At 31.8% G+C, this 12,742-nt stretch overlaps 1 protein-coding gene across 1 annotated transcript in view; it reads left to right on the plus strand.

The window, feature by feature from the left end:
* The window catches only part of LOC108915426 (zwei Ig domain protein zig-8-like), a 57,455-nt gene extending 54,685 nt beyond the window's left edge, over positions 1–2,770 (plus strand). The window contains exon 7 of the mRNA XM_023455903.1: positions 2,258–2,770. Within this exon, the coding sequence (XP_023311671.1) occupies positions 2,258–2,370 (113 nt within the window). The 3' untranslated portion in view covers positions 2,371–2,770. The remainder of the gene's footprint in view (positions 1–2,257) is intronic.
* The last annotated feature ends 9,972 nt before the right edge of the window (positions 2,771–12,742 follow it).

Raw genomic sequence — 12,742 nt, forward strand, 5'->3', positions numbered from 1 at the left:
TTGGTAGTACATTTGATTTCGCAAAGCTAAGGGAACGTCATCTAGTACGCCATCAAATTTTCTAAAAAATCCGTGTATCTCTCTGAACTCAAACGGTCTACAATAATTTGAAGAGGCAGAATGACTCCGTTGAAGATTCCTCCTCAGACATTTATGAAGAATCTTCTTTGAAACGCGGAGGGTCATATCACATGCGGATTTTCAATGGATCAGACATGAAAATTTTTTAAATTATTTATAGCATTTCTCGTAAAGATAGTTTCATGGCTCCACAATATCTTTTGATGGAATTTTCGTCATTATAGATATTTTCTAACAACCATCTGCAAAAATTGTATCCTTTTTTCGGAATCATCAGGATGCAAAGTTTGTACTTTATGTAGATGGTATGGGTGCATTTCTTCTCGGTTTAAAATTCTCCAGACTCTGCTTCGTGGAGTACCTACTTACGCTGATATTCTTGGGACACTGGTGGGAGGATTATCAACAACAGCAGCTATTACATTTTCTTCCAAATTACCTCTTATTCTGGTATTTTCAATTTTAACACTCCCAGTCTCACGGACTTTTTGGAAAACTCGTTGGAATACGTGCTGTGAAGGTTGTCTTCTGTTTGGAAACCTGTGTAGATACTCTTGTGAGGCCATCAATGAATTTCCATCACAGAAACTATAGACAAATATCATATCGGCATATTCGCTGTTAGAAAATTCCATAATACTTAATATCTTGTTATTTTGTAAACTTAATTCCTCGTAACTTCGAGTACTGTAATTAATTTTGACATGTACGCTTGTAAACAACTTTGTTTTTTTATCATGACAGGTACCTACTAGATAACAACAAATAAAATCTTTACATGCATTTTTCTATGAATTAATGCAGGAGATGCTTTAGACCCAATTTACTCGAAAACGGTTCATTTTTGAGCTATGAAACAAGAGCACATTTTTTGTTCAGAATCGATTGCAGGTTCAGGAAAACGTAATCAAATTACATAAAAGTAGGATATGCAAAAGTTATGAAGACATAACCTTGAGGATAAGTTGGCCTAGGCGCCCCTGGCGTCAGATCGAAATAACCACCATGTAGTTTTAATGACCTTTAATAGATGTACATTTCACGCAAAAATTACTTAAATCCTTGAAAAGGTTTTTGGGTTATTGCGGAAAGTTGATATAATTTTTTTCTAAACAACACCCTGTAACTCAGTGAGAGTGCATCGCAGAAAAATATTTTATAAGAATTTTAATGTTATTTTGGTCTGGTCTACGCCCCGGTAAATTTTTGTACGCTGACACTGGAACACCCTGTATAGTAGTCATATAACTTGTGGACGCATCTTTACATTGCTATATACAACATTTTTTTGTTTTGTTCATTTTCAACCATAATGAAATTTTGATATTAGTAAAAAATACACCTGTTTATAGTATTAAATAAGTGTGTAGAATATCAAAATCAAATTATATAATATTTAATTTTATTTTAAGTTTTTTTATTTGCGTAGTAGGTACAATATTGAATATAAATTACTTAGGTTGTATGATCAAAGCTCGCATGAATGAAATATAAATGGAAGAGAGCTCTTGTAACCAGCAACTTGGCAGGACGCCGTGTTGATGCTAGCGGTTATACTACCTAGTAAAACCTTAATAGCGCTCCGAAATCACTTTCTAGGAAATTCCAGTTTATATTGATTGACAGCAATCAACAAGAGAAACCGATGTTTCAATTTAATTTTGTAAAATTGTATATAACGGGTGGCCACCGAGGTATCCGAGGTACTTCGTATATGAATTCTATGACTGAATTTAAGGAAAAATGATTCTGTTCGCTTTTCCCGAATTCCCGAATGGTTCTTGAAATATCGGGGTTTGAAATTGCAAGGTCTTATGGGTAGTTACTAAAGAGTAAATAAATTACATTGTTGTGTCTAGACATTTTTTTTTCATTTTTTTTAGCCATATGGGTGGTACAAATAAAATTAACTGTAGCTTAATTTGTAGCCACCATTGATGGTCAAAGTAAAGTGCATTTTAAACAAATGTGTCTCGTTTTTAGAACTGCGTAAAGTTCAAAACGTATTCAAGTCACCCAAAACTACGGTATGCCAGTATCAAAGCGAAGCAGCGATATATTAGATTATTTCCATTTATATCATTACATTACAGTTTTCAACATTGCTCTGTTTAAAGTAAATAATCTGTTCCAGATATAATAGATAGTATTATGTAAAACTTGTTTATTTGTTTAGACAAAACATCAGAGCTGAAAAATGATGAAAAGAATGGAGGCAAAAAGACGTATTCGCAGGACCTTGTCATCAATATGCTTGAGCTGGTCTCGATCTTTCTCGTGTACCGATGACACTACACTCCCTGACGTGACAACAATCCAAATGCACCACATTCGACGCCGCCAAACACAAACAGAATGCGAGAAGTGCTTGGATGAAATGGAGTTTTTTGTGTCCATAATTGTATTTCAATGTTTTTTGTTACTTCTTTCTAATATAACGTAACGTTATGATTACTGATTTGTTAAAGAATATAGGGAATTTTTATGAAAGTCTAATATCAGTCTAGACAGTTTGTAACAGTTTTTGTAATCCTTGGATTAAAACACAACTAGCTTTACCCAAACACCAATATAATGTTTTATAGAAGTTGAAAATGTTTTCACAAAATATTCGTTACAAGACAAGACTATACAGGCGTAAACTCCCGTAAAGTATGTTACAAACTTTGGGTGGTGATAGTACATAAAAAAATATGACTAAAAAGTCTAATAAAAATAACCTCTTAAACGCACCGTTTTGAAGTTATAGGCCTTAAAAGGTGCAACTACAAAAGTAGTTTTTGTGACGTAACTCTTTGTTGGAAAAAGAAAACATAATGAAATTTTCAGGGATTCACTCGGATTTACTCGGATTCACAGACGGATTATTGAAACTGGTAGTGTGGTACCCCGTTGCATACATTGTGGTAGAATTGCTAGAAGACTACCCGCGCAAGATGAACAAATTTTGAGATCTTTTGAACAAAATCCGGGAGAAAGTGTGCGAAGGGCAGCTAATCAGTTACAGCTTTCCAGAATGTCAGTTTGGCGTGTTTTGAAGGAAAACGGCCTTTATGCCTACCATCTCCAAAAAGTGCAACATTTAATGCCTGAAGATCTTCCCCGACGCCTAGAATTCTGCCGAATAATACTTAACCATCACCAACATAATGTGGAATTTATTAGCTCCATTATATTTACCGATGAAGCCACCTTTACACGAGATGGTTTACTGAACTTGCACAATGCACATGCATGGTCAGACGAAAATCCTCATGCTACCATTGATAGTCATCACCAACACCGATTCTCGGTCAACGTATGGGCTGGAATAATAGGTGACTATTTGCTCGGGCCTTTCTTTCTACCTCAAAGGCTTGATGCAGTAGAATATTTAAACTTCCTAGAAAACCATCTCCCTGAGTTAATGGAAAATGTTCCTTTAAATTTGAGACAATACATGTGGTACCTCCATGACGGGGCACCTGCGCATTTCAGTGTTCATGTTAGAGAGTATCTACATATGCGGTTTCCTAATCGATGGATTGGAAGAGGATATAATGCACCAATAGCCTGGCCACCGCGATCACCGGACTTGAATCCTGTCGATTTTTATCTTTGGGGACACGCGAAATCTGAAGTTTATGCAACCCCTGTTGATACAGAAGATCAACTTAGACTGCGAATTGTAGAAACCTTTAATTTAATAAGAAATAGTCTATTCATATTCCAAAGAGTCAGATTTAACTTTATAAAGAGACTGACAGTATGTATCGATGCAGAAGGAGGTCAATTTCAACATTTATTATAATAACCTATTTTGTTTTAGTTCTGTTTTGGTTACTTAATTAAAAAAAATGATTTTGTAAATCGATTGTATTCTTAAAAATTCACTAGGCTTAAGAAATGTATGTAAATAATTCGGAAGCACTCATCTCTCTGCATTTTGTAAATTTACTAGAAAACTAAACATATTAGATAAAAAACACAAGAGACAAAAACATTTCTAAATTTAATGGTCTTTCTAAAAATCGTATGATACTTGCTGTACCTTTGCAGACAAATTTTTTTTAGCAGCAAATAAGATACAGGGTGATAAAAAACACCCTTCTGCTTTCTCGATTTTATTCATATCCACATTATTTATTGATTTCCTAAAGCTGATTAGCCCCTGAAAATTTCATTAAGTTTTCTTTTACCAACAAAGAGTTACGTCATAAAAACTACTTTTATAGTTGCAGACCTTTGAAGGTCTGTATCTTCAAAATGGTGCGTTTAAGAGGTTATGTTTATTAGAGTTTTTAGTCATATTTTTTTATGTACTATCACCAACCAAACATACTTTACGGGACACCCTGTAGATATAAACATTTTCAACGTTTATAATAGTACAGTTATTGAAACTTTTCACCTCCGAATTCTTTGAAACTGAACCGGTCGACTTAAAATTTGGCAGATAGTTAGAGAAAAGGTCAATGAACAATAGTGACTTAGCGCCGATTGACGCTTCCATCCTGTTGGGGGGTGGAATTTGTTTTCAAAAATAACGCTGGAAATCGATAGAGAATCAAATTTTGAGCAAAAAATATAAATATTTTTCGCGAATAACTCAAAAACTACGCATTTTATTTAAAAAAAGTGTAATGAACAAAAATGTAGCTTATAAACAAAGAAAATCGTTTTTTAAAAAAGTGGACTTATTTTTGGGGGAATATTCGAATATTATCGACGTATTCAAGGTCAAATAACGGAAAAAGGATTAATTTTACGTGCATAATGCTCCAGGAGTTTTTTGTTTTTAAAAAGACCTTCAAAATGAGCAAAATTGAAGGAGTTATAATCAAAAACAGACAAACAGGGTTGCTCATATTTTTTAAGGAAAAATGAGCAGTAATCGTGTACCATTTCCATTAGAATTAAGATTAATCGTAGACCCTTTACAATTAGTTTTGTTTTAGTGTTTTTCATATATACGATCCTGAAGTACGGTAAAAATGAAAACGTATTTTTCATTATTAAAAAAAATTGCATTATTTATATAATAACTCTGAACCTATGAAAGATAGGTACGTAAAAAATGATAGACAACAAAAGTGTAGCTTTTTTTTTTTTCAACAAATATTTTGCTTTTTTTTTATTCCTATAACATAAAAAATAAAGGAGATATCGCCGCTTGAAGTATCCATTTTAGTGAAAAAACGACCTGTCTCGAGCCCTTTAAAAAACGAAGGACTTAAAAGGTTTTATATGCAAACGATCTTATAGCTCTTGAAATTGTCTTTAAAATGCTTTTTTGTAGGATACTATAGCTTCAAAATGAACCGAGTTATGGTAAAAAAAACCATTGACATTTTTTCGGATCAAAATAGGCTTCCTCGTTTTTGGAGCAAAATATTAGGATTCAAGTGCGCGTCAGCGTGTGTAAAAGTTTATATGCAGCGTAGCAATTTTTTTTTATGACTGATTATATTTAAAAATCGATTATAATAAAAATATTTTACATTAATATTGGTAAAAGGGTAGTTTATTAGAGTTGAAAATGGCAAAAGTAAAATATTCTTTCATAAACAATATAAGGGCATTTTTATTTTAAATTATTGCACAATTATAGCATTCCAAGATTTAAAACGTAATTTTTTATAATTTTTTTAGCACAGGGGTGATTTCTAAGGGTTGAAAAGTGTTATGAGATACAAATTTTTTCATAAACAATGAGGGAATTTTTATTTTAAATAATTGCACCGTTAAAGCATTCCAAGCTTTTAAAAAGTAATTTTTTATCATTTTTATCAATACAGGGGTGGTTTTTAGGGGATGGGAAAAATTCTTTTATTAGCTATAAGGTAACTTTTATTTTAAATAATTGCACGATTTAATCATTCCAAATCTTTAAAAAGTGATTTTTATCATTGTTTTTTGCATTGGGGTAGTTTTTTAAGATCAAATATATCATAAAACATGTTCGAGAACACGGAACATTATTTAATCTTTGTGCTTGAACATGATGTTTATCAATAAAATGCTTGAAGCTTAATTTTTTCAATTTTTTTTTCACGTAGGGGTAGTTATTACCCCTAAAAAACAAAAAGCGTCAATCGGGCTTATGTCACTTTTGACCTTGTGCCTAAGATGAGCCTTATTCTAAATATTCATGGAAATCCATGCAGTTTCAAAGAATTCGGAGGTTACAGCTGATTTTCAGCTTCAATGACTGTACTATATATAACTGTGAGTGAATTTCATTAGTTTATTATGGCTGTTACATTTTACCCGCAATTAACAGAAATAGTAAAGGTAAAAATGTAAGGCAAAATTAATATAAGTTAAAAGTTGTTAAACGTGTTTTTCTTTAATATTATAATTGTAGATTCTGTAATATGTGATATTAAATATGTTAACTAACTTTTGTATTAACAAAAAGGTTTTAGTACTAACTTAGCCTTAGTAAGTGGTTAAACTTACAGATTTCAATAAAATTAAAAATACTAAACTAGTCTTAGTCTTAAGTGGGTCTTAAGAGCTAACCTTGAAAATTCCTGTCTCTTAACTTCTTAGGACTAAGGCTAATACCACGATACATATGCATGCGCAAAAGGCTGTTATTGGATGGCCAGTTCTTAAGATTAAGTTAATGCCAAATTTTTATAAACGAAGTAAAAATATTAGGATTAAACCTAAAACAAAGGTTAAGATTAAGACGAAGATCTTTTTATAAACTCATCATAAGACTTTTTTTGGTAAATAGCGAAATGGTTTTGGACTGAGAAAGAAAATTTTTCTGTGACATGAGGTTTACAATTATGTGATGAAATTTTTGAACACCTTGAAAGTTAACCGATTGTCACCAAATTTTGTATACGGAGGTTTTCGAGGTCGCTGATCACGATTCCGCCATCTTGAATTTTGCAAATTTGACCTCGTATTCGTGATCAGCGACCCCAAGAACCCCTGTATACGTTTGGTGCAAATCGGATGATTTTCGAAAAATTCATCCATTGGTAACCATTGAATAGCTAGGGAAAAATCCTAAATTTCCCTAGATTTGGTTTTTCCGGAAAATGCATATTTCGCGAGATTTTTTGGGGTTCCCATACTTTTATGCTACCCTGTATAGTGCAAGTAGGTCTTTGCCAGATACTCTTCTTTTTCCTCGTTTCCTTCTTATGATTTGTTTGATATTTATGTATCCGTTTCCTCTAAGAGCAGATCGTAGGTTCTGAGAATGTGTAGACAATGCCAGTTTCTTCCATCGCTAGCTACTTCTGGTTGTATTCTATTGATGGGGCTAGATAATAAATCTGTCGTCAATATGCGTATCTAAACTAACATGGATTTAAAGTTACTAATTTAAAGGCATTCTTCTCGAAGGCTTCACGACATATATTAGCCAAATTTGAGGACAAGGCTGCTCTTTCCGTTTGTTCATAAAATTGATGAGTAAGCGAGAAAAACATCTCTCTGGCGTACTTTTTTTAGTAGATTTGGCACATTTTCATCTTTGTCTGCTGCGGTGAACTCTTTGATCTTCCAAAGCCACTTTAATTGGCAGTTATATAAAAAACGATATTAAGTCAAAACTCACTTAGATACCATCTGGCTCTGTTGGATCCCCTTGATCTTATCAGCGAGATCAACAGTTTTTTAACATGAATATCATGTCGTTCTCACTAGATATTTAATATTGTGTGATAGATACTGGGTGAGTGGGTGAGTGGCTCATCCAACAGCACTATAACTGTCAACGAAACTAATATTTGATCGAAGAACCTTACCTTTGGAAAGTAATACAGTTGAGGTGTTATGGAATCACTGCAAGTAAGGTTCCTATGTAACAATGAGCATTTAGCCCAATTAAAAAATGAAAATGAATATAAAATTTTAGTTGTTACACCTGACAGTGGCGGTGGTCGATGTTAAAGTGGTAATATTTTCATAATAAAGCATGAGACCCATACTGTTTTTAGGGGACCACTAAGCGAACTTTTATGAAGAATAAATTTCTGAAGAAATTTGGGAAATAAAAAATTTAATTAGAGGTTGCCATTCTGGGATCGCGAAAGTGGTAGCACACTGCAAAATACTTTGTTCATAATAAACTAATAAATATACACAACCGTCTTTTATTTCTCTCAAAATTTTCATTTTCTATAAAGTTATAGCATTATGAAATTTGAAAGATAGGATTTTGGTATCAAATTAAAATACGTATAAATCAATAAATTACAACGAAAATTATTATTTCGTCATAAATGAAAAAAAAAAAACTTCTTGTATCTGATAGTTAATTATTTAAAAAAATATTTGTTCATCGTAAAAGTTCTCTTTATGGGCATAGAAATAATTCCCTTAAAAACAATATGAATCCTATGCTTCATTATGACCACTCATTTTTATCAGATACCATTGTTAGGCGAATTTACAGCATGTAGAGGTTCTATAGCCACAAATTCATTAATACAAAGATGTCTGAAGGTATCTGTAACCTGAGGGATTATTTCTTTATTTATCTATATATCGTTATGACCAGTATCATAACGAGTCTGGATTTCAAAAGAGTTTACTATTCAATACTCGAAAGGGACCTTATAATTATCATTATACTTTAATTAATACGTGGGAACTTAGAAATGTGCGTTCAGAGAATGAATACCAGACACTTACCGTATGTCGCTCATGTACAAAAAACTGCTTATTTTTCGAATTTCTCCTGAATTGGACACCTCGCTTTGACACGCACATTTCTTGGGTCCAGAAGTTTCTGTTCTTAGCTTATTGGCGGGAACCTAAATGTCGGGACGCTTTGGCATAACTATGCCATGTTAATAATTACCCAATTGACTTATATAAATAATTCTGTCACTAACTGAACTTACAAGTAACCCTAGCCTTCCTCTAGTTACTCCGTGTAGCAATACGGGACGGATTAGTCAATCTCATTTTATCTATTCTCATAGCTTGAAAAATCCGCCTAAAAACCAGCTATTTGATCTATTATTATTTTTCTAATAACTTCTAACAACTTGTTCTTAGAATTGAACTTGTTAAAAAATATTGCTAAATTTCTCCGAAGGACGACGCCAAACCTACTTGAGAGCCCTTAACTTTTGATAAATTAGTGTTGACTGAAATATTTTACTTTTTGGACCATCCGTTCCGAACTAATAAATAAATGACCACGCGTCCCGGCTTTTGTTACATATCAGATAGCCTCCTGGAAAGATGTTAATGTAACCGAAATGATTGGTGGGAAAATATTTTATTTTTAGTTTTATTTTGCTGAAGCACCATCTATCATGAGTGAAAAAAATGTTTCAATTAAATCCTACGTACTTTTAACCATTGAACCTGAAATAAAAATAGGAGTTCCTGTTTACGATTTCAAAGTTACCCCACACTCCATCAAAAAGGAGTGGGGAGTGGATCTAATTTGAGCGTTAATGTATTCCCTCCGTGGAGTGATTAAATTTTGATTATGGATACTTTTTTCGTAGAATGCTTATTTCTCGAGATATTTGAAAGTTTCAGGTTAAAAACCGCCCGGTATATAGTTTATACATAAAAAATGGCTACATTAAAAAAACATGATGACACAACGTGATATTTCACCTAGCTCAAAATATACAAAGAGTAAAACAAAATATAAACCTAAACCTCAATAATCAAATGACAAACCATGTCAATAATGATTAGCATTACATATTTCGAAATATTAAAATATCCAACTCTGAGTAGATTCCTGGTACTTCAAATCATGTTTTTTTTTACAAAACGCAGAATTATTATCAAATAGGCAATTGCACCTGAAAAGGACCACTAAAATAAAATACACACAACTGTGCTTTGATAAAACCCAATCATTGTATCATTCACAATGAGACTTTGTTCGATACCGTTACACTATGTGTTAAATGATTTACACACATTGGAATTATTTCCATCGTTGTTTTAGAGCGGAGAATACAATTCACATTTCCACGCAATGTTGTATTATCACAACAAAGGTTGCAGTAATTGAGAGACTGAAATACGTTCACGTACTTTTTCATCATAAAGTGAAACCAATCAAACGCTCCATTGTCGCACTAGCTTCGTCAGAGCTGTCACTATTCTATAGAGTTTTAAAGAAAATTGGATTCCAGCTGTTAGCAGTGTGACAGACTAACCACAGAACTGTTTTTACCGTTTTTTTTAATGGTTTAAATTATAAAACGTTATAAGAGAATAAAAAAATATATCCCAGGAGAGGATATGAACTGAACTTTTTTATATGTATCTCATTTGATTAGAACTTAAAAATAAATCATGCTCAAAATATATTTCAATAATGTTTCTAACTGGCAAATTTTTGATACAGTAGCGAAATGATATAATGTTGCCAGGTTGAAAATTTTTTCAGGATATTTGAGAAAATAAATTTTTGATTTAGTTTGAGGTATATAATAACGATAATTAACAGTAATTTTTTTCAACCCCCAGCCATGGATAAAAAAAGATAAAATAAAGGGTTTTTTCAAGATAAGGAGTTGAGAAGAGCTGGAAAAAAAATTCTGATAAAAGTTGTAGAGCATGAAATATAACAATTTTAATTTTTTAATCGTTAATTTTTATGATTTAATACTAAAACAATTTTTTTCAATGCCATTCGATTGAGTATTTAAAATAATGAAAAGTTGTTGGCGAAATTTTGTTTTACGACAAAAATAAAAATTACGTTCGCTTTGTGAAATTGTTATAACTTTTTTATAAAAAATTAAAATTATATCTAAGTATTTCTCTGAAAAGATAGTTTACATTTTTTAGAGTAGATTGAAAAATTCATTCATTTTTCTGCTTGTTATAATTTTATAAATTTCTGAAATCATCCCTTAAATTCTAGTTTCCCTAACTCTGTTAATTTTAATAGTACAAGAAAAAGTCAATAGACCATTTTTATGTAGAATTTTATGCTCTACAACTTTTATAAGACACTTTTTTGCTAGCTTTTACCCCTTTTGAGTTATCTTGAAAAAACCCTTTATTTTATATTTTTTCATCCCTGGCAGAGGGTTGATGAAAAAAATACTGCCACTTATTGTTATTATACATCTAAAACTAACTTATATAAAAAATTCAGGCAGGTTGACCAAAATTACAATTTAAAGGCCCATTTAATTGGACTATTGGTATTTAACATTCTTTGATGAAAAAAAAGTATGGATTTTTGAGCAATTAAAACATTTTCAAATTAAAAATTAAATTTATTTTTAACAAAAGTGTCAATGTCAATCATTCAGATCACCTCTTAATCTACTCATTATTTGTTGTCTCAAGTTTAGTGAAAATCCTTAAATGTGTAATTTTCTACCATTTTTTAAATCAAATCTCTTCCATCGAAAAAAATGTTTTACCGAAAAACAATAAGAGCGCTTATAGAGGATACTTTAGTTTTTCAATTCAATTCAATTTCTTTATTTCCATTAGACAATTTACAAATTGTATTGGAATTGTCAATAGTAATGTAAAAGCTACATAAAATTCGTAAATACTAAACACACAAAATAACACTTTAACAAACAACAAATACACATATATTATACATCAAAGTATTAGTTAATATTATTAAATCCTTTGTATACTAAATGCTGCTTTAAGCGCTTTTTAAACAGTCCAGTCGATGAGCAACTTTTTAGTTCAGATGGTAACTTATTGAAAATTTTTAGACCCAAGTAATTGGGTGACCTGCTGGCAACATTTAACCTACAAAAAGGCACATAAAAATTATTTTTTTGTCTTGTATTTATAGAGTGGATATTATCATGTTTTATAAATTTGTCCTGATTATAATGTATGTACAAACAAAGCTCATATATTAAGAGAGATGGCATTGTTAAAATTTGATGTTTTATAAATAAATCCCTACAGCTAACAAAAGATGGCATATGAAACATTACTCTCAATATTTTTTTTTGGGCCAAAAAAACATTACCTGACATTGAAGACTGCCCCCAAAAACATATTCCATATCGCAATCGGCATTCAACTTCAGCGTAATATAGATTTATTAGCTGATTAATGTTTAAAACTGTTCTAAGATTTCTAAACTGATAAAGTACATAATTTAATTTCGTAATTATATGCTCACAACGAGACTTCCACGTTAAACATTCGTCAATATAAAGCCCTAAAAATTTAACACTTTCCGTACCTATTGTCATACGATTGCCGTTTATTTGCAGATCAAGTTCTTCACAAGTCTTTTGCCAATTATGAAACCTTAATGCTAATGTTTTTTCAGAATTTAAAAAAAGCCTGTTTTCACAAAACCACTCATTAAGGTCATGCAGAACATTGTTACATTTATTTTTTAATATATTATTTAATTTGTCAGATACCACTATGGAAATATCGTCAGCATATATAGTAAATTTAACCGAAGATGACAAATCGTCAATGTCATTTATATATAAAAGAAATAGCACTGGGCCCAGTATGGAACCCTGTGGCACACCTATATTAATAACTGCTGATTGTGAGTTAATAGCCGATTTGTTATCATTAGAAATAGCCACAAACTGTCTTCTGAAAGAGAAAACTTTCTATCCATTTATATGCATTACCCGGGATTCCATACAAATCCAGTTTGTCTAGAAGTATATTTTGATCTACACAGTCGAATGCCCTGCTGAGATCACAAAAGATCCCA

Source organism: Anoplophora glabripennis, unplaced genomic scaffold, assembly GCF_000390285.2.
Source record: "Anoplophora glabripennis isolate ALB-LARVAE unplaced genomic scaffold, Agla_2.0 scaffold1000, whole genome shotgun sequence".
NCBI classification, from domain to species: domain Eukaryota; kingdom Metazoa; phylum Arthropoda; class Insecta; order Coleoptera; family Cerambycidae; genus Anoplophora; species Anoplophora glabripennis.